Below are 23,061 nucleotides of genomic sequence, written 5' to 3'. Positions count from 1 at the left end.
GTTGCTCCCTGACCATGAACAAAAAACACTTGCAACCAACACCAAACCAACCAAAAATATCCATAATGCACATAGCAACCAAAAACTTCCCATTCTACCTGTCAGGTATGTGGGCATCATGTTTTTAAAATTAGATTCTGCCTTGTATGAACTGCATGTTTAGGGGACCCTTATCAAACTGGGATAATGATCAGGTCTCGGGAGAGCTACTACATACTTTGTTGTCCAGTCTATGTGTGAGAAGAATGTGCAGGACTTAACTGAAGTCTGGCACATTAAGACTTAAGAGCAGTCTGAGTGGCTGGGACATCTCAGCAAGCAGCTTTGAAGTTATCTTGACTGCAGATTTTTGGGGGGAAAATGAAACAGGCATTCTGTGAAGCTGGATCCTCTGGGCTCCTTGCCTTGCCTGAATTTGTATCTTGCTTTCTTTTATTTTTCTGAAAACAAAGTTCCCATTTAGTAGGTGTTTAGTCAGATCAAACTATTTGGGTTCATGCTTATTTCTGTGAACATACATAATTGGTTAAGGAGTATCATATGTTATTTTATTTTCACGATGAACATATTAGCCCCTTCATTCATTCAACATTTAGTTTATATCACTCACCATGTCATATTGTTTTCTAAAGTCAGAGTGTCCTACAACTTGCTATCATTTAGTCTTCATCTTCTAGGCCCACATTCTCTATTACTGTACAATGATATATATCCTTTATAGTCTATCTGCCACATATATGTATCCTGTCTCAGGGTGTTTACAATTGTATACACTAATAACGAAAATGTTAAAATGTTTTTGTTTGATGTAGCGTGAGATATCTCATTTGGAGGTGCATCTATTTTTGGAATTTTCTTGAATATTTTAGATAATTCTCTACTAATTTTACAGTGATATTTTTTCATATTCTGTAAAATGATGCTATACATTTAAGTAATGTAAAACTACATTGTTTTGTTGATTTTTTGGCTCTTTTAGAGAGCTTAACACCCTTCTTCAAAATAAATCCCACAGGAACCTTTTTTCTAAATTAAAAATACCTGGCCTTAGCTCCAGCTTTCCTTAACTTATCCTGTGTACGTTTTGCCTCTAGGTATTTCCCTTTCTCTTAATTCTATAAATCATACTCTTACTCTGTCACTTGCTGTGTAGCTGGGTGTCTAGCCCATGATGTCTTACTCCTTCTCTGGCTTCTAGATCTTATATCCCCTCTCTCTAGAATTTTTCCTTCTATATATATTCTGCCTGCCAGCCCAGGCTATCCTTTTTCCTGCCTTGCTATTGGCCAGTTCTTTATTTGACCATCAGGTATTTTACACAGGCACAGTAACACAGCTTCTTAGAGATAAACAAATGTAACATAAATAAAAGTAACAAACATTAAGACAATATTCCACAACACTATGTTGTTCCATTGGTTGTGCTGTCATTTTACATGTTATGGCTTTTTGTTTGTTTGTTTTTTGCTTCTTGTTGTTGATGATGTTCTACATACACCCCCAACACAGAGTCTTCTAACAGTGTAAGTCATCTACATCTCACTGATGAGTTCCTAACAGAACCCTTTGGTGTGAGGTATTGGATTCCTTGACACCATCCTGGAGATGAGAAATAAACACATTCACTAAGGACTTCACTTCTCTCCTCCTTTATTTTAAATTTACTTCTTGTAGTTTATTTTTGATATGAGAATCACTATGTTACCATATGTCTATAATTGTGTACACCGTGGAGATTTTTTGCACATGTGTGAAGATGGGTCTGGAGGATACAAGTCCATGTCGTCTGATCCCATATTGGCCTCCATAATAATTTTTTGAGATCAAATTATTGTTTGAAATTTAAGTATTTAATTTAATCTAATGTTGAAACTCAGTGAGTACAAGCACCTATTACAGATAAGGAAACATGCTGAGTAGGTGCTTACATTAGGGAACAACTGTGTGCTCTCTGACAAATATCCCTTATGTTGTATTTAGCTTAATTGCTTCTAATAAGCAAAGCTCAATAGAAGCCTCCATCAGCAAACTGGCTGCTTGGAAATATGATTACCTGGGTTCTAATTCCAGAAAACATATATGAAGAATCAAGCATACAGGCATCACCATCCAACCATAGGACATGAGGGATATGTTGTGTAAATAATATCATGGGGTGTTCCTAGCCAGCTTGTTTAAAATGTTTGGCAAATTCTCTCCTTGTGTGAAACACTATGTCAATCTGACATTGCTGATACAATTGTGTATGCAACTAATATTTGATAGATCTTTTAGCAGCTTTGCATCAGCTGAGTGTGCATACATAATTGTTCGTTATGAAGCAAACCAATGTTCTACTACGTGCTAAAGCAGGATCATTAAACAAATATTGTCAGAGTGTCCTATAATACTTAATGTACTGTTGAAGAGAGAAAGGTAGAATTTCCCATGTATGCTATCCCTGAGAGTCTGTCCATGTTTTAATCAATGGCCCCACAATAAAATCAACACAGGGGCTTTCCCTGAACTCAGATGTCATGCTAAAGAGCATAACTGTATGAATTAAAGACAGAGTATTGATAATGATTATTCAAGCAGAATTCTACTACGGGAAATGCAAAGAATTTTAGAATATTCTCCAAGTATTTATATTTGTATATGAATAATGAACAAAGAATTTTCTGAGTATTTATGGAACTTTGAATCCAAAACGAATGCCACATGCATGCAGACATATGTAAAACCACACATAAATGCATAAATACAAGGGATAAATTATAAAAAGTATACAAGGATTATGAATATTAAATTATAATACAAACACCTCAAAATATAACATAATCATTAGGCCAAGTAAGATACTGTATCCAAACTGTCTATGTTCAGAATAAGGCTAAATATACCATTACTATTTACAAAATAGCATCTTATTTTGGTCATTCTTGTATATATATATATCAGAAATATATTTATTGGAGTGGTATAATTCATGAATCAATCTTTGCAGTGGAGAAAATAACATGACATATCAGAAACTGTTACCAGGAAGCTGGAATTGGCAGCACAGAATCACAATCAGCCAGCAGCAAAAACAAAGGGAGGGTTTCCTGTATGTACACAGGAATTTGGCCCAAGCAATGGATACATGATGATCTCTGAGTTGTCATGGGCTGTTTGTTTTGTTTTGTTTTTGATAATTGGAGTCTTAGCCCAGAAAAAATTGCCTTTTTTTTTCTCTTGCTCACTTTCAATTTTGCTGCTACAGTTGGCCGCACATGGACATTTATTTAGGTGGGAAGGAGGAAGGAAACAGCATCTCTGATGGAGATCTCCAAGATTACTATAGGTTTTGCCTCCTTTGCTGGAACTGAGAACATTGTTCTCATTCATTCTTATTCTGGGCTCAATGTGAATGCACACTTTCTTCCTTTAATCACAGGAAAGTAGGGCTAATAAAAGTGTCACAGGTACAGATTCTTACCAGTAAGGCTCTGGCTATACTCAGAAACACAGTTGGACCTGGGTATAACCAAACCTGACTCTATATTGGCCCAGAAATGACAGACTGCTCTTGACATCTACAGGAGACAGAGCCCATTCAGTTTAGCAAAGTCAGGATTGTTTGATTCACAGGAGCACAGCTCTGAGTCCTTTGCTCCTGTCACCTATGCAGCAAGTGGGACCCTGCTTCTGAAGCTATAGCTCCTCTTTAAAGATGTGACATCCCAGTCTCAGTCTAAAAGTGCTGCATTATAAGCAAAGAAGATAATCCAATTCAGGATTTTATACCCGGCACAGAAAAAGACAGTCCTGGTCTTTGCTATCCCAGGGAGATCCACTGTGGGAATAGCTATGGTATTGTCACTTTTATCCAGTTACCTAGAGTCACTGAAAGTATCAAGAAATAACTGTTCCAGACACAAGCATTTCTGTCATTAGAGTATCTGGGTGGACAATAAGTATTAGCATATGAAATTTATTTCCTTTAATTCTTTTGCCATTTAGGGACTCAGAGGTAAACTTTCTATGTTGGTGGAAATTGTCAATTCCTTTTGACACATAGAAAATATTTAGTGCCTGTGAACGCTTTATCTTGTGTCTGAAAACTCACATTCTGAATTTCTCTGACAGAGAGGAAAGTTGAGATTGTAAAACATGTTCTTTAAGGAATGGTATCTCACCACTGAATCTGTTAGAATATTTCTGGTACTTTTTCAACACAAATATATGACGCGTTAGTTCTGCTATATGAAAAAGGCATTAAACATCATAATATAGTGAAGCAAAGCCTATACTGATTCATGGAAAGAGTCCTCTGCATATTATTGTGTTAATTTCCAATTAATATGAGATAATTTTCTCTGATGAGGGTCAAGTGATAACCAGATCTGTCAGTTTACCACTAGAACTTCTGGACTCATTTTATTTCAATTTTATTCCAGTGGAAGGAGAGAAATAATTTTTATGGATCTCTGACAAATCTAGTCTCAGCTTCCTAGTCATTTTAGGCATATAGGGCATTTATTTACTTCATGGAATTAATCATAATCCTTACAAGTAATTGATTACTCCTATTAATAAGTAGGCACAATGACAAAAGTAGGAAAAGAGCAGACTTCTCTACCTGTGCTGTTTTTTGGCATGTAGCTAATGAGAATGAGGCATTTTGTTCTTGCTGGAGTTATATGCTGATTTCATTCCTATGACATGTAGTCATTTCCACTGAAGCTTCTAATTAGGTGCAATGTGAATATCTGCTCTGTGATGAATAAAGTATGTAGGAAATTCAATAATAGCTTATCACCATCATATTAGGAAATGTAACCCTGATTTGGAAATGGTTGTGAATCAGCGGTGGGGGACTATGGGAGGTTAATCAAAAATTTTGTGGGTCAAGTGGATTTAAAATGCTTAGACTTGTGTGTATTGGTGAAAATCATTTGGCAAAGAAGTTAACAAAATAACGCTTTACTGACACCTGAGAGAAAACTCTGATTCCCTTTCTTGGTCTAAGACATGCAGTTTTCACAATATCTCCATTATATGTGTTGAACCATATCAATTACTTTCATATATATATAAATGGTTTTGTATGTATATGTATATATGCCTACTTCTGACACACATTTCAAGGTGGAAATTTATATGTATGTATCAAAATACATATGTATACATGTGTATGCATCTTGATGTAGATGAGCATTTCTCACGTGTGTACTGTATTTATATAATTTCACTCTTCTTTATTTTTCTTCCTGAAGCACCATGTCCGCTCCAGGATATTCCAAAAGAAATACTACTTCTTAGTGAATTTATATTTTTTCATACATACACAAATATAGTCAGAACTAAATGATGCATTGTAGAGAATGTGGTGATAATTAATGCTCATTTTTATTTTTGACCTTTGGAATTGAAAGGCCTCACAATGTCATTTTAAAATACCCTGTGTCTATCTATCTTAGCATCCATCTTTTCTTCTCAGCTTTTCTGCTTAGTGTGTCAAGCCTAGCGAATTTCCACTACACACTGGCCTGCAGATATGTGTTGTCATGCTGCTACCTTGTTTGGTTGCTTCTTTACTTTGGAATATATTTTTGGTTGGTACTCATATTTTCTAAACATTGGGGTTTGAAATTCGGTATCCTTCTTAGAAGACAATTTTTCTGCAGGAGGAATCCTGTTCCTTAGGATCATGAATTGTATCTTAGCATTGAGTACCACACTTTCTTTGCCCAGAAAATATGTTGAGTTGTGTGGATTTATCAGGTGGCTGTAGACATGACTTTGTAAGTACATAGCAATATGTCCAGGTATGGAATTTAGTACTAATGCTGTAAAATGATGTCTTTTTGAAGAGTTAAAACTGAAGTTGCCTGTGGGTATAAGGATATATAGAAAGCTGTTCAAATGACATGCCTTCAGAGATGTTGCCAAAGAAGGAGTGCCTCTGGGTTCACTAATTCTTAGCCTTTATGTATCAGACCAGGTTAATACATTGGGAATTATTTTTCCTCATTTAAATGATATATGATTCTTTTGATAAAAAAAAAAAGAAATATTCAGTCATGTCTGAGGGAAACAAGGATTTAATGCCCTAGGATATTCTAAGTCCTGGTAAGTTTTATATTTGAATGCAGTGGTATAATCAAGTCTGAATTGATGTTTTCAGTTGTGTTAGCTATGATTTTATATGAACAGCCCATCATGATGATGATGATGAGTAAAATAATAACTATAATAATGGTCCAGGGAACTTTTTCTAAGCACATACGATGTAAAAATTAGTTTTTAAAAAAACCCAGATATTCATCTGTTTAAGAGGCAAGATGGCGACAGGTGGCAGAGCAGAGGAAGATCTGCAGCAGGGCCGCCTGCAGATGCTGCTCCCCGCGCAGCCTATGGCCCAGGCTGAGGAAGCCCAGGGCACAGGAGAGAAGATGGGCTGGGCGCAGGTAGTAAAGAACCTGGCGGAGAAGAAGCACGACTTTCGTGAGCCTTGGCGGGGAGTAGGAAGGGGCAGAGGTGCGGGTGTCAGGCTGGGCAGCCCCGCGGGCCTGGCCGCTCCGAACCCCGGCAACTTCCCACCTGCGGGCCGCGGGGACCCCAGGGGCTGCACTAGAGACCCTGCGGGCTACGCGGCAGAAGCTTGCAGGATGCAGGGAGCCGGAGACGCGAATCAGAGGAGGATGGCCGAGGTGGCGGCGGCAGCGGCAGCAGCGGCAGCGGCGGCCATGGCGTCCCCCGCCAGGCCCATTGCGACCAAAGACGCAATTGCAGGGCGACCACTGCAGGATGAGCCTCCAGCCGCCAGGCCGGGTAAGGGCCGCTTCCTTGTGCGCATCTGTTTCCAGGGAGAAGAGAGTGCCTGTCCGACCCGGGATTTCGTGGTGGGCGCGCTCATCCTGCGCTCCATTGGCATGGATCCTGGGGACATCTATGCTGTCATCCAGATCCCTGGCAGCCGCGAGTTCGATGTGAGCTTCAGATCTGCAGACAAGCTTGCCCTGTTTCTCCGCATCTATGAGGAAAAGCGGGAGCTGGACGACTGCTGGGAGAACTTTGTCCTGTTGGGGCGGAGCAAGCCCAGCTTGAAGACCCTCTTCATCCTCTTCCAGAATGAGACCGTGGATGTGGAGGATATCGTGACCTGGCTCAAGCGCCACTGCGAAGTGCTGGCCTTGCCAATGAAAGTGACTGACAGGTTTGGGATCTGGACTGGGGAGTACAAGTGCCAGATTGAGCTGCACCAGGGGGAGGGCGGGCTGAAGCACCTGCCTGGGGCCTTCTTCTTGGGAACGGAGAGGGGCTACAGTTGGTACAAGGGGCAGCCCAAGACGTGCTTCAAATGTGGTTCTCCGAACCACATGACCGGCACCTGCACGCAGGAGAGGTGTTACAGGTGTGGAGAAGAGGGCCACAAGAGCCCTTACTGCCGGAAGATCATCATGTGCAACCTCTGTGGCAAGAGAGGACACGTGTTTGCCCAGTGTCCCAAAGCAGCTCAAAATTCCGTGGCAGATCACCTCACAGGCATGGCGGGGCACTGAATGTGTGTCTGCCTGCCGGGGTGAACACACAGCCATCTTACCCTTCTCAAGTGCCAAAACCTTTTTTTTTTTTTTTTAAAGATCATTTTTCTCTTTTTCGACGGAGATTATTTCTAAAACTCAACAGAGACATTCTCTCTATGCCTTTTAAAATCACGTGTGCTCCTTTTCAGGCTGTTTAAAAAGAACTATTCAGAACTGTAGTGTGCAGACTATTCAGAACTGTCCTCCCCCACCACCACCTTTTTTCTTCCGTTTTACATTAGTTTTGGTACTTTCTTCAACACCCTGTCTGCCTCTGTACTATTTGCTAACTCCCTCTTCATCCATGTCTCATCAGAAGATGTTTGCTCTTTGGGCTGCCTTGCTCATTTTATGCCTCATCCCTGGGTACAGGGCCCAATGCGGGATAGGCATTCACCTAAGTGTTTATTGAATTGAAAATGTTGTCGATTAGCTGTCTAGAGTGCCTACCTTGTGCAGCTCTCCGCTGGGCTCTTTCCATTTGTGGCTTCTATGTGATATGAAAATTTGTGAAAACAGTGTTGCTGGAAGTGTGTAATCCAAATAAGCTCTGAAAAGTGGCCAAGGGCCTCTCGAAGCATTTAAACCTATCTCCCTTGTGACAGCTCATTCTGGCTCAGAAGCCTTATTTCTATAGAAGCTTGGAACCTAGGCAGTTCTTCTAGGAAAGAACCAAGAGGTGTTTTTTGTTGGATTTTCTTTGGGGGAGCTTGCTTTTGTTTTGTGTATTGATTTGAGACAGGGTCTTACTGTGTAGCCCTGACTAGCTTGCATTCCTGAACCAGGCTGCCTTCAAACTGACTGTGATCCTCTCAACTCTGCCTCCCTAAGGATGTTTTAAATTAACCCCTTGGTTTTTCAGCAGATGAAATAATCCGAAGTGAAATGACTGGGTTAAAGTAAGCAGCGGTGTGGTGCTTCAGACTGTCCACAGTAGAGTCCACTGCCCCCTTGCCTGGTGCTCATCCCACTACCTCTCACACTTCACAACAGTCTCCTTGACAATAGATGGCCATGAATGTCTCTCTCCAGGCTGATTGTTCCAGCATGAAGCTGAGACACCATCCCCTGAAAGAGCAGAAAGAGAAGCTTGTCTTGCCACTTCATAGTAAGGGACCTAGGGGAAGGACCAGTGAACACACTGCAGGTTGCATGCATGCATCAGTCCTTGGAGTGAATGCCACATCTTCAATGTTCCACTGTCACTGTCAGCATTGAGAAATGGTTCCCCTCAGGAAAGAAACTTGCCAGACTTTTACATTTACACCTCTGCCTCATCTACTAGGAACCCCTGAGAAGCTAGAGAGAGTGCTCATGTGAAACCTTGGATCTCTGTTGCTCAGAAGGAAGGTGGTTTTAACCCAGAAGCATGAGTGATCTATAAACTGGAAAATGTTCTTGGGGAAACAGGCCAAGAGAGAGGGCCTGGGTCAACTAAGTGTTCTCAAGTTAAAGTGAAAGACAGTAAGCTGCTATTTTCAGTTTTTGTCTTCTCTTTGCAGTTTTGCTATTTTCTTGTGGCTTAGAATGTAAAAACAGTTGTTCAGAATTGTTCTAAATAAATATTTATCTTTTTTGCCCATGAAAAATGTTGAGTTGTGTGAATTTATCAACCTGCCCTAGACATGACATTCTAAATTCACAGGAGTATCTGCAGGTGTGGAATTTTGTAATAGTGCTATAAAGTAATGTTTTTTTTTTTTGGAGACTTAAAACTCAAGTTTTCTGTGAGTATAAGGATAGATTCAGAGAAAACTCTTTGAAATGACATGCCTTCAGAGATTTTGCCAAAGAAGGAGTGCATCTGGGTTCAATATGTCTTAGCCTTATATATCTGGCTAGGTTAATACACTTTGAATTATTTTTCCTCATTTCAATGATATATGTTTCTTTTAATCTAAAAAAAACTGAAATATTCAGTCATGTCTGAGGGAAACAAGGTTATAATAACCAAGGTTAGGCTATGTCCTGACAAGCTTTTACATTTGAAGGCAGTGGTGCAATCAACTTGTCCATTAGGATGTTTTTCATTGTCTTAGCTGTGATTTCTTTATGAACAGTGCATGATGATGATGAGTAAAATAATAGCTCTATTAATAGTTCAGGGGACTGTTTCTCACTGCAAAACAATATAAAAATTAGTTTAGAAAAATAGATTTTCAAGAAGAATGATTATAGACTGTTATTTAGTGGAATTTTGAAGTTTTATTTATAAAAGTCTCCTCAGAATTGATCACTTTTAGTATATATTGTGATTAAAAAAAGACACTTGATTTTTGCTTATGTTTTATTTAAGCATTTTGAAATTTAGTGTTGAAACTGAGCTGGTGCAAGCACCGATTCATAGGTATGGAAAGATATGGAATTGGTGCCTGTATTAGGGAACATGTGGGTATTCTTTCACAAATATCTCTTACATTGTTTTCGCTTATTTGTTTCTAATAAAAAAGCCCGGTAGAAAAGTCCATCAGTAATCTTGCACCTTGTATCTAATTCCAGATTTTATGTATATACTTATATATATAAATAAATATTTATATTTATATTATATATATGAATATATATATTTATATTATATACATGAAAAGTCAAGCATCCAGGCATCACCATCTCAACGACATAGAGCATATGTCATGTGAGTAATATGATGAATTTTTCCTGGCCAGTTTGTTTAACATGTTTGGCAAATTCTCCTCGTGTGAAACACCATGTCATTTTAACATTGTTAGTTCTCCTGTGCATACAACTGATATTTGATGGAATTCTTAGCACCATTGTATCAGCTGAGTATGCATGCAAAATTGTTTCTTTATGAAGCAAACCAATGTTCTACTACATGCTGAAGAAAGATCATTAAACAAATATTGTCAGAGTAGCCTATACTATTTAATGTGGTGATGAAGAGGGAAAGGCAGAATTTCGCATGTATGAGAGCTTTGAGAGTCTGTTCATGTTCTAATTGATGGCCCCACAGAAAAGAAAACACAGGGGCTTTCCCGGATGTCAGATATCATTCAAAAGAGAGTAACTATATGATCTACGGACAGAATACTGATAATAATGTTTACAGCAGAATTCTACTGGGGGAAATGCAAAGAATTTTTGAATATTTTCAAAATATCTATATTTGTATAGGAATAATGAGCAAAGTATTTTGTGAGTATTCACAGAACTTTGAATCCAAATGAATGCTACATTCATGCAGACATATGTAGAAACACACATAAATGCACACATAGAAAGGAGAAATTATAAAAAGTATAATTATTATGAACATTACACTATAATATAAAATCTCAAAATATTACATAATCATGAGGACAGAGTAAGATAGCATATCTAAACTGCCTATGTTCATTAAATGGCTAAATGTACCATTACTATTTACAAAATTAGCACCTTATTTTTGTCATTCTTGTATGTATATATACATATATACATATACATATATATAATGTATATCAGAAATGTATTTATTAGAGTGGCAAAATTCAAGAATCTATAATTGCAGTAGAGGAAATGACATGACATATCAGAAACTGTCTGCAGCAAGCTGAAATACTCAGCACAGAATCACAATCAGCAGCTGGCAGAAAGGCAGGGTTGCATGTATGTAGCCAAGAATTTGGCTCAAACAAAGAATACATGATTACCTCCTAGTTGTCACAGGCTTTTTTTTTAATAATTGGAGTCAGAGCCCAGAGCAAATTGCATGTTTTTTTTTTCTCTTGCGCACTTTCAATTTCGCTGCTTCAGTGGCAGCACACGGACATTTAGGTGGGAGGGAGAAATGAAACAGCTTCTCTGATGGAGTCTCCAAGGTAACCACAGAATTTGCCTCCTTTGCTGGAGCTGTGATTATTGTCCTTAAGGATTATTATTCCTGGCTCAATTTGATGCACACAGTTTTTCAATCACAGGCAGGGAGTGCTCACAAAAGTGTCAGAGTTTTGGCTTCTTACCAGTCAGGCTGTGGCTATACTCCAGGACACAGTTGGTCCTGGGTATAACCAAAGCTCAACTCTATATTGGCCCAGAAAGGACAGACTGCTCCTGACATCTACAGGAGACAGAGCCCATGGAGTTTAGCAAAGTCAGAATTGTATGTTTTCTAGGAGCACAGCTCTGACTCCCCTGCTCCTGTCACCTGTGGAGCAAGTAGGATCCTGCTTCTGAAGCTATAGCTTCTCTTTAAAGATCCCATTCTCAGTCTAAAAGTATTGCATTATAAGCAAGGAAAATAATCCATTTCAGGCTTTACTACCTGGCACAGAAAAAGAGTCCTGCTCTTTCCTATCCTAGGGAGATGCACTATGAGAATAGCTATGCTATTGTCACTTTTATCCAGTTACATAGATTCGCTGAACGTATCCAGCAATGACTGTCCCAGACACTAGCCCTTATGTCACTAGAGTCTCTGGGTGGACAATAAAGAATTTTACTTGGAATGAAATTTACATGTTATAATCCTTTTGCCATTTAGGGGTTCAAAGGTACAACTTTCTAATGTTGGTGGGCATTGTCAATTACTTTTGACACATAGAAAACCTTTGACCTAATTTTTTTCCTGGTCAGCCCATTTTTGTCTATGATGTCAAGCAAGGCATGAACTTTGCTGGAAATAAGGCATTTATTTCTTGAGACAGTGAGGTATTTCATGCTCTCTTGAGTGTAATTAAGAGCCCAGATTTCTTTCTACTTGTTTCTGGTATTCTATATGTTAAGAACACTTGAAGGCCTTATCACATTCTGAACTTCAATGAGGGATAGGAGAGTTGAGACAGGAAAACATAGTCATTAAGGAACAGCCCCAGCTCTGAATCTATTAGAATCTTTCGGGTGTCTTCTCAACACAGATGTGTGACTTTAGTTCAGCTATATGAAAAAAGCGTTAAACATCAGAACATAGTTACCCAAAGCCTCTAATGGTCTATAGAAAGAGTCCCCTGCATGTCATTGTGTTAATTCCCTATTAATATGAAAATAAATATCTAAGAGGTGGGTCAAGTGATATCCAGATCTATTAGCTTATCACTTTGTCTTCAGGTTTGTTTTATTTCAACTTGACTCCAGTTGAATGAGGCAAATAATGGTTATTGTTTTCTGACAATTCTAGTCTCAGTTTCTTGGTTCTTTTAGTAGTGTAGGACATTTTTTCACCTTGTGAAATTAATCACAATCCTTGCAAGTAATTGATTACTTCTATTAAGTATAGGCCACGATGGTAAATTAGAAAAAAAATTAGAGAACTACTCAACATATGCTGTTTTATGGCATGTAGCTCATGAGCATGTGACATTTTGTTCTTGGTGGAGTTATATCAGAGTAGTTTTATTCATTCCTATTCCATGCAGTCATATCCATTGAAGTTTCTTATGAGGATATCTGTTCTATGATGAATTAAGTATGTAGGATCTTCAGTAATAGCTTATCACCGTCATATTAGAAGGACTAACCCTGGTTTGGAAATGGTTTGTGAATCACCAATGGGAACTATGGGAGATCTCTTGGTCATGATGTTAACCAAATAACTCCTTATTGACATCTGAGAGAAACTCAGAAACCCCTTCATAGTATAAAGTGTGCAATTTTCACAATATCTCCCCAATATGTGTTGAACCATGTCAATTACTTTCATGTAAGTATAAATTTATTTGTATATGTATGTAAATATGCCTACTTCTGATACACATTTAGAGGTATAAATATAGATATATGTATCTAAATATTTATGCATACATGTGTATGCATCTTTGATGTAGTTGCGTATTTTTCACATGTGTACTTTATATAATTCTACTCTTCTTTCTTTTATTTACTGCATTACCATGTCAGCTAACTCATATTCCAAAAGAAATACTACTTCTTAGAGAATTTATTTTTTCACACATACACAAATATAGTCAGAAATAAATGATGCTTTGTTGAGACATTGGTGATGATAAATGAACATTTTTATTTTTAACCTTCTGGAATTGAAAGGCCTCACAATGTCATTGTTAAAAAACCTGCTTCTATCTGACTTAGCATTCATCCTTTCTCCTTAGCTTTTCTGCTTAGTGTGTAGAGTCCAGAGAATTTCCAATATGTGCTGGCATGATGACATGTGTTGTCATGCTGCTACTCTTGTTTGGTTGTTTCTTTATTTTGGTTATATTTTCGGTTGGTGTTCATATTTTCTAAATAAAAGGGTTTTTAAAATTCAACATCCTTCTTAGAAGACACTTTTCCTACAAGAGGAATCCTGTTCCTTAGGATTATGACTTTTTTTTAACATTGAGTTCCATATTTTCTGAGTTCAGGAAAAATGTTGAGTTGTATGGATTCATCATGTGGCCATAGAAATGACATTGTAAGTACATAGTAGTTTGTTGCAGGTGTGGAATTTTGCAATAGTGCTGTAAAATTATGTCAAAAAATAATTCTGGAGAGTTACAACTAAAGTTGCTTATGTCTGTAAGGATAGATATATAGAAAACAGTTAGAAAAGAAATGACTTCAGAGATGTTGCCAAAGAAGTACTTCATCTGAGTCAATTATTTCTTAGCCTTATGTATCAGGCTAGATTAATATATTGGAAATTATTTTTTCTCATTTAAATGATATATGTTTCTTTTAATCAAAAAAGATTGAAATATTCAGTCATGTCTCTGAGAAACAAGGATATAATTCAATAGGCTATGCTAAGTCCTGGTAAGTTTTTTCATTTGACGGAGGTGGTACAATCATCAAGTCAGCCTTCATATTTTCAGTAGTGTTATCTGTGATTTTGTTTACAAACAGCACATGATGAAGATGACTAAAATAATAGCTATATTGATGGTTAAGTATATAACAATGTAATAACTCATTATAACTACCTTATTTTGAAGAAGAATGGTGAAAAAATGTATTTTAATAGAATTCTGAGGTTTTACTTACAAGAGACTCCTCAGCATTGTTCACATTCAGTATGTGTTGTGATTTTAAAAAAAGAAAACAAAAAAGCATATAAACTTGATATATGCTTAGGTTTTATTTAAGCATTCTGAAATCAAGAGTTGAAAGTGAGTGAGTGCAAGCACAAATTCATAGATATGGAAACATGTCAAGTAGTTGTTTACATTAGGAAACATCTGTGTGTTCTCTGACAAATATCCCTTATGTTATATTTTGTTTACTTGTTTCTAATAAACAAAGCCCAGGAGCAGGCTCCATCAACAAACTGGCTCCTAGCAAATATAATTACTTGGGTTCTAATTCCAGAATACATATATGAAAAATCAGGCATACAGGCATCACCATCCAATCACAGGACATGAGCACATGCAGTATGAGTAATCTCATGGAGTTTTCCTGGCCAGCTTGGGTAACATGTTTGGCAAATTCTCTACTTGTGTGAAAAATTTTGTCAATCCAACAATGCTAATACACCTGTGCATGGAACTAATATTTGATGGTCCTTTTAGCACCCTTGTATTAGCTGAGTGTGCATGCATAATTATTTCATTATGAATCAAATCAATTTTCTACTACAAGCTGAAGAAGTATCATTAAACAAATATTGTCAGAGTGGCCTATAATATTTAATGAGCTGATGAAGAGGAAAAGGTAGAATTTCGCAAGTGTGCTAGTTTTGAGAGTCTGTCCATGTTCTAATCGAAGGCAACACATAAAACAGAGGGTTTTCTCTGAACTCAAATGTCACCCAAAAGATAGTAATTATATGAACTAAGGACAGAGTACTGATAATGATTATTAAAGCAGAATTCTACTAGAGGAAATGCAAAGAATTTTTGAGCACTTTCAAAATATCTCTATTTGTGTATGGAGTATTTTGTGAATATTTATGGGACTTTGAATCCAAAATGAATGCTATATGCATGCAGACATATGTGAAACCACATATAAATTCATACACACAAAGGAGATAGTGTAAAAAGAACATAAAGATTATGAATATTACACTATAATACAAAAATCTCAAAATATTACATAATAATATAGGTCACAGTAAGATAGCATATACAAATTGCCTGTGTTTGGAATATGGCTAAATATACCATTACTATTTATAAAACTAGTAGCTAGAGTTTTTTTCTCAAGGTCCTGTCAAGCCCTGCAGTCTCATAGCTCATTTATAAAATAAACACACAGACACTTATATTTTTTACAAATTATATGGCCATGGCAGGCTTTTTGTTATCTAGTTTTTATATCTTATATTAACCCATTTTTATTAGTCTATAAGTTGCAACATGGCTTGTGGCTTACCGGTAACTTAACATCTTCTCATGTCAGTGGGTGACAGCGTCTCTGTACCTCCGCCTTTCACTTTCCAGAATTCTCCTCTCTCCTTGTTCCGTCTATACTTTTTGTCTGGTACTGGCCAATCAGGTTTTATTTTTTAACCAATCAGAGCAACACATTGAACATAAAGAACATCCCACAGGAAGTAGCATCTTCTTTATGCCATACAAGTATGTGTGTGTGTGTGTGTGTGTGTGTGTGTGTGTTATTGGAATGGTTTAACTCAAGAATCTATCATTGCAGTAGAGAAAATGACATGACAGATCTGAAACTGTCAACAGCAAGCTGCAATCCACAACACAGTATCACAATCAGCCAGCAGCAGGCAGAAAGGGAGGGTTGGTAGTATATAGCCAGGAATTTGGCCCAAGCAACTGATACATGATTACTTCCAATTTGGCATGGGCTGTTTTTTGTTTGTTTGTTTTCTTAATTGTTATTTGTTTTTTGTTTGTTTTTTTTTGTTTCTGATAATTGGAGGCAGAGACCAGAGTAAACTGCATGTTTTTGCTCTTGTACACTTTCAATTTCGCTGCTTCAGTGGCAGCACACGGACATTTAAGTGGGAGTGAGGGAGAAATGAATCAACATCTCAACTTTGGTGGAACTGAGATAATTGTCCTTATTGGTTCTTATCCTGGGCTCAATTTGAATGCACACAGTCCTTCAATCAGTGGCAAGGAGTATTAAGGAAAGTGTCCAAGGTCTGTCTTCCTACCAGTCAGGCTCAGGCTATATTACAGGACACAGTTGATCCTGTTTATAACCAAAGCCTGACTCATTATTGGCCCAGAAATGAGACTGCTCCTAACATCTACAGGAGACAGATCCCATTCAGTTTAGCAAAGTCATAATTGTTTGATTCCCAGGATCACAGCTCTGAGTCTCCTGCTTTTGTCACCTGTGCAGCCAGTAGGACCCTGCTTCTGAAGCTACAGCTTCTCCTTAAAGATGTGACATCCAAGTCTCAGTCGAAAAGTGTTGCAGTATAAGCAGGGAAGATAATCCAATGTAGGCTTTACTAACTGGGACAGGAAAAGAGAGTTCTGCTCTTTCCAATCGCAAGCATATCCACTGTGGGAATAGCTATGGTATTGTCCAGTTACTGAGAGTCGCTGAAAGTATCAAGCAATAACTTTTCCAGACACTAGACTTTCTGTTACTAGAGTCTCTGGGTGGACAATAAACAATAGCACATGAAATTTACATCTTATATTCCTTTTGTCATTTAGGGACTCAGAGGTACAACTTTCGAATGTTGGTGGGAATTGTCAATTTCTTTTGACACATAGGAAATCTTGGTCATGACTTTTTTTTCCTGCTTAGCCCATTCTTCTCTATGACATCAGACAAGGCATGAACTTTGTTGGAAATCAGTTATTTATTCCTACTGTCAGGTATTTCTCCGAGACATTGTTCCATTGAAAGTTATTAAGACCCCAGATTTCTTTTTTCTTGTATCTGGTTTGTTCATAAGTTTACTACCTGTGAACACCTTATCTTGTGTCTGAAAACTCACATTCTGAATTTCTCTGACAGACAGGAAAGTTGAGATTGTGAAACATGGTCATTAAGGAATGATCCCCCAGTGCTGAATCTTTTAGAATATTTTTAGTACTTTTTCAACACAGATACAGGAGGCTTTAGTTAAGCCACATTAAAAAGGCATTGAACATCATAACATAGTTATCCAAACTAGCTAAGGGTCTATATAAAGAGTCTCTTGAATATCATTGTGTTAATTCCCTATTAATACGAGATGAAATTTCTCTGATGATGGTCATGATTTTACCAGATCTATTAGTGCTTCACTATGTCTTCAGAACTCACTTTATTTCAATTTGACTCCAGTGCAATGACAGAAATAACTTTTATAGTTCTCAGACAATTTTAGCCTCAGGTTCGTGGACCTTTTATGAGTGTTGGGCATTTATTCACCTCATGGAATAAATCATAATCCTTGGAAGTAATTGATTACTCCTATTATAAATAGACCACTATGACAAAAGAGGGAAAAAGGAGATGACTACTCTATAAGTGCTATTTTGTGGCATGTAGCTCATGAGCATGTGACATTTTGATCTTCCTGTAGTTATATCAGAGTAGTTTTTTTTTTTTCATTTCTATTCCATGTAGTCATACCCACTGAAGCTTCTTATGAGGTACCCTGTGGATATCTGTTCTATGATGAACTAAGTATGTAGGATCTTCAATAATAGCTCATCACCTTGCAAGTAATTGATTACTCCTATTATAAATAGGCACTATGGCAAAAGTAGGAAAAGAGGAGACTTCTCTACAAGTACTGTTTTCTTTTTTTGGCATGTAGATAAAGAGTATGAGGTATTTTGATCTTGCTACAGGTATATGCTGTTTTCATTCCTATCACATGTAGTCATTCCCACTGAAGCTTCTAATGAGGTGCAATGTGCATATCTTCTCAGTGATGAATAAAGTGTGTGGGAAATTCAATATATAGCTTATCACCATCATATTAGGAGATGTGACCCTGATATGGAAATGGTTGTGAATCACCGGTGGGTCACTATGAGAGCCCCCTTGACCAAAAAGATAACTAAATAACTCCTTACTGACACCTGAGAGAAAACTCTGATTCCCTTTCTTGGTCTAAGACATGCAGTTTTCACATTATCTCCATTATATGTGTTGAACCATATCAATTACTTTCATATATATATAAATGGTTTAGTATGTATATGTATATATGCCTACTTCTGACACACATTTCAAGGTGGAAATTTATATGTATGTATCAAAATACATATGTATACATGTGTATGCATCTTGATGTAGATGAGCATTTCTCACGTGTGTACTGTATTTATATAATTTCACTCTTCTTTATTTTTCTTCCTGAAGCACCATGTCCGCTCCAGGATATTCCAAAAGAAATACTACTTCTTAGTGAATTTATATTTTTTCATACATACACAAATATAGTCAGAACTAAATGATGCATTGTAGAGAATGTGGTGATAATTAATGCTCATTTTTATTTTTGACCTTTGGAATTGAAAGGCCTCACAATGTCATTTTAAAATACCCTGTGTCTATCTATCTTAGCATCCATCTTTTCTTCTCAGCTTTTCTGCTTAGTGTGTCAAGCCTAGCGAATTTCCACTACACACTGGCCTGCAGATATGTGTTGTCATGCTGCTACCTTGTTTGGTTGCTTCTTTACTTTGGAATATATTTTTGGTTGGTACTCATATTTTCTAAACATTGGGGTTTGAAATTCGGTATCCTTCTTAGAAGACAATTTTTCTGCAGGAGGAATCCTGTTCCTTAGGATCATGAATTGTATCTTAGCATTGAGTACCACACTTTCTTTGCCCAGAAAATATGTTGAGTTGTGTGGATTTATCAGGTGGCTGTAGACATGACTTTGTAAGTACATAGCAATATGTCCAGGTATGGAATTTAGTACTAATGCTGTAAAATGATGTCTTTTTGAAGAGTTAAAACTGAAGTTGCCTGTGGGTATAAGGATATATAGAAAGCTGTTCAAATGACATGCCTTCAGAGATGTTGCCAAAGAAGGAGTGCCTCTGGGTTCACTAATTCTTAGCCTTTATGTATCAGACCAGGTTAATACATTGGGAATTATTTTTCCTCATTTAAATGATATATGATTCTTTTGATAAAAAAAAAAAGAAATATTCAGTCATGTCTGAGGGAAACAAGGATTTAATGCCCTAGGATATTCTAAGTCCTGGTAAGTTTTATATTTGAATGCAGTGGTATAATCAAGTCTGAATTGATGTTTTCAGTTGTGTTAGCTATGATTTTATATGAACAGCCCATCATGATGATGATGATGAGTAAAATAATAACTATAATAATGGTCCAGGGAACTTTTTCTAAGCACATACGATGTAAAAATTAGTTTTTAAAAAAACCCAGATATTCATCTGTTTAAGAGGCAAGATGGCGACAGGTGGCAGAGCAGAGGAAGATCTGCAGCAGGGCCGCCTGCAGATGCTGCTCCCCGCGCAGCCTATGGCCCAGGCTGAGGAAGCCCAGGGCACAGGAGAGAAGATGGGCTGGGCGCAGGTAGTAAAGAACCTGGCGGAGAAGAAGCACGACTTTCGTGAGCCTTGGCGGGGAGTAGGAAGGGGCAGAGGTGCGGGTGTCAGGCTGGGCAGCCCCGCGGGCCTGGCCGCTCCGAACCCCGGCAACTTCCCACCTGCGGGCCGCGGGGACCCCAGGGGCTGCACTAGAGACCCTGCGGGCTACGCGGCAGAAGCTTGCAGGATGCAGGGAGCCGGAGACGCGAATCAGAGGAGGATGGCCGAGGTGGCGGCGGCAGCGGCAGCAGCGGCAGCGGCGGCCATGGCGTCCCCCGCCAGGCCCATTGCGACCAAAGACGCAATTGCAGGGCGACCACTGCAGGATGAGCCTCCAGCCGCCAGGCCGGGTAAGGGCCGCTTCCTTGTGCGCATCTGTTTCCAGGGAGAAGAGAGTGCCTGTCCGACCCGGGATTTCGTGGTGGGCGCGCTCATCCTGCGCTCCATTGGCATGGATCCTGGGGACATCTATGCTGTCATCCAGATCCCTGGCAGCCGCGAGTTCGATGTGAGCTTCAGATCTGCAGACAAGCTTGCCCTGTTTCTCCGCATCTATGAGGAAAAGCGGGAGCTGGACGACTGCTGGGAGAACTTTGTCCTGTTGGGGCGGAGCAAGCCCAGCTTGAAGACCCTCTTCATCCTCTTCCAGAATGAGACCGTGGATGTGGAGGATATCGTGACCTGGCTCAAGCGCCACTGCGAAGTGCTGGCCTTGCCAATGAAAGTGACTGACAGGTTTGGGATCTGGACTGGGGAGTACAAGTGCCAGATTGAGCTGCACCAGGGGGAGGGCGGGCTGAAGCACCTGCCTGGGGCCTTCTTCTTGGGAACGGAGAGGGGCTACAGTTGGTACAAGGGGCAGCCCAAGACGTGCTTCAAATGTGGTTCTCCGAACCACATGACCGGCACCTGCACGCAGGAGAGGTGTTACAGGTGTGGAGAAGAGGGCCACAAGAGCCCTTACTGCCGGAAGATCATCATGTGCAACCTCTGTGGCAAGAGAGGACACGTGTTTGCCCAGTGTCCCAAAGCAGCTCAAAATTCCGTGGCAGATCCCCTCACAGGCATGGCGGGGCACTGAATGTGTGTCTGCCTGCCGGGGTGAACACACAGCCATCTTACCCTTCTCAAGTGCCAAAACCTTTTTTTTTTTTTTTTTTTTTTTTTTTTTTAAAGATCATTTTTCTCTTTTTCGACGGAGATTATTTCTAAAACTCAACAGAGACATTCTCTCTATGCCTTTTAAAACCACGTGTGCTCCTTTTCAGGCTGTTTAAAAAGAACTATTCAGAACTGTAGTGTGCAGACTATTCAGAACTGTCCTCCCCCACCACCACCTTTTTTCTTCCGTTTTACATTAGTTTTGGTACTTTCTTCAACACCCTGTCTGCCTCTGTACTATTTGCTAACTCCCTCTTCATCCATGTCTCATCAGAAGATGTTTGCTCTTTGGGCTGCCTTGCTCATTTTATGCCTCATCCCTGGGTACAGGGCCCAAAGCGGAAAAGGCATTCACCTAAGTGTTTATTGAATCGAAAATGTTGTCGATTAGCTGTCTAGAGTGCCTACCTTGTGCAGCTCTCCGCTGGGCTCTTTCCATTTGTGGCTTCTATGTGATATGAAAATTTGTGAAAACAGTGTTGCTGGAAGTGTGTAATCCAAATAAGCTCTGAAAAGTGGCCAAGGGCCTCTCGAAGCATTTAAACCTATCTCCCTTGTGACAGCTCCTTCTGGCTCAGAAGCCTTATTTCTATAGAAGCTTGGAACCTAGGCAGTTCTTCTAGGAAAGAACCAAGAGGTGTTTTTTGTTGGATTTTCTTTGGGGGAGCTTGCTTTTGTTTTGTGTATTGATTTGAGACAGGGTCTTACTGTGTAGCCCTGACTAGCTTGCATTCCTGAACCAGGCTGCCTTCAAACTGACTGTGATCCTCTCAACTCTGCCTCCCTAAGGATGTTTTAAATTAACCCCTTGGTTTTCCAGCAGATGAAATAATCCGAAGTGAAATGACTGGGTTAAAGTAAACAGCGGTGTGGTGCTTCAGACTGTCCACAGTAGAGTCCACTGCCCCCTTGCCTGGTGCTCATCCCACTACCTCTCACACTTCACAACAGTCTCCTTGACAATGGAGGGCCATGAATGTCTCTCTCCAGGCTGATGGTCCCAGCATGAAGCTGAGACACCAGCCCCTGAAAGAGCAGAAAGAGAAGCTTGTCTTGCCACTTCATAGTAAGGGACCTAGGGGAAGGACCAGTGAACACACTGCAGGCTGCATGCATGCATCAGTCCTTGGAGTGAATGCCACATCTTCAATGTTCCACTGTCACTGTCAGCATTGAGAAATGGTTCCCCTCAGGAAAGAAACTTGCCAGACTTTTACATTTACACCTCTGCCTCATCTACTAGGAACCCCTGAGAAGCTAGAGAGAGTGCTCATCTAAAACCTTGGAACTCTGATGCTCAGAAGGAAGGTGGTTTTAACCCAGAAGCATGAGTGATCTGTAAACTGGAAAATATTCTTGGGGAAACAGGCCAAGAGAGAGGGCCTGGGTCAACTAAGTGTTCTCAAGTTAAAGTGAAAGACAGTAAGCTGCTATTTTCAGTTTTTGTCTTCTCTTTGCAGTTTTGCTATTTTCTTGTGGCTTAGAATGTAAAAACAGTTGTTCAGAATTGTTCTAAATAAATATTTATCTTTTTTGCCCATGAAAAATGTTGAGTTGTGTGAATTTATCAACCTGCCCTAGACATGACATTCTAAATTCACAGGATTTTCTGCAGGTGTGGAATTTTGTAATAGTGCTATAAAGTAATGGTTTTTTTTGAGACTTAAAACTCAAGTTTTCTGTGAGTATAAGGATAGATTCAGAGAAAACTCTTTGAAATGACATGCCTTCAGAGATTTTGCCAAAGAAGGAGTGCATCTGGGTTCAATATGTCTTAGCCTTATATATCTGGCTAGGTTAATACACTGGGAATTATTTTTCCTCATTTCAATGATATATGTTTCTTTTAATCTAAAAAAAAACTGAAATATTCAGTCATGTCTGAGGGAAACAAGGTTATAATAACCAAGGTTAGGCTATGTCCTGACAAGCTTTTACATTTGAAGGCAGTGGTGCAATCAACTTGTCCA

General features: G+C 39.0%; 2 protein-coding genes across 2 annotated transcripts; both read left to right on the top strand.

Moving 5' to 3' along the window:
* The first annotated feature begins 6,225 nt into the window (after positions 1-6,225).
* On the top strand, positions 6,226-9,142 carry LOC102911476 (zinc finger CCHC domain-containing protein 3-like). Its single transcript, XM_042277298.2, has one exon. It carries the CDS (start codon positions 6,309-6,311, stop codon positions 7,527-7,529), a length of 1,221 nt encoding a protein of 406 aa, XP_042133232.1. The 5' UTR covers positions 6,226-6,308; the 3' UTR covers positions 7,530-9,142.
* A 10,558-nt stretch (positions 9,143-19,700) lies between these two features.
* On the top strand, positions 19,701-22,652 carry LOC143267138 (zinc finger CCHC domain-containing protein 3-like). Its single transcript, XM_076544047.1, has one exon. It carries the CDS (start codon positions 19,791-19,793, stop codon positions 21,009-21,011), a length of 1,221 nt encoding a protein of 406 aa, XP_076400162.1. The 5' UTR covers positions 19,701-19,790; the 3' UTR covers positions 21,012-22,652.
* The last annotated feature ends 409 nt before the right edge of the window (positions 22,653-23,061 follow it).

This window comes from Peromyscus maniculatus, chromosome 1, assembly GCF_049852395.1.
Source record: "Peromyscus maniculatus bairdii isolate BWxNUB_F1_BW_parent chromosome 1, HU_Pman_BW_mat_3.1, whole genome shotgun sequence".
NCBI classification, from domain to species: Eukaryota; Metazoa; Chordata; class Mammalia; order Rodentia; family Cricetidae; genus Peromyscus; species Peromyscus maniculatus.
Note: the sequence above shows the minus strand (reverse complement) of the source record. Positions and strands in the feature narration are given on the sequence as shown.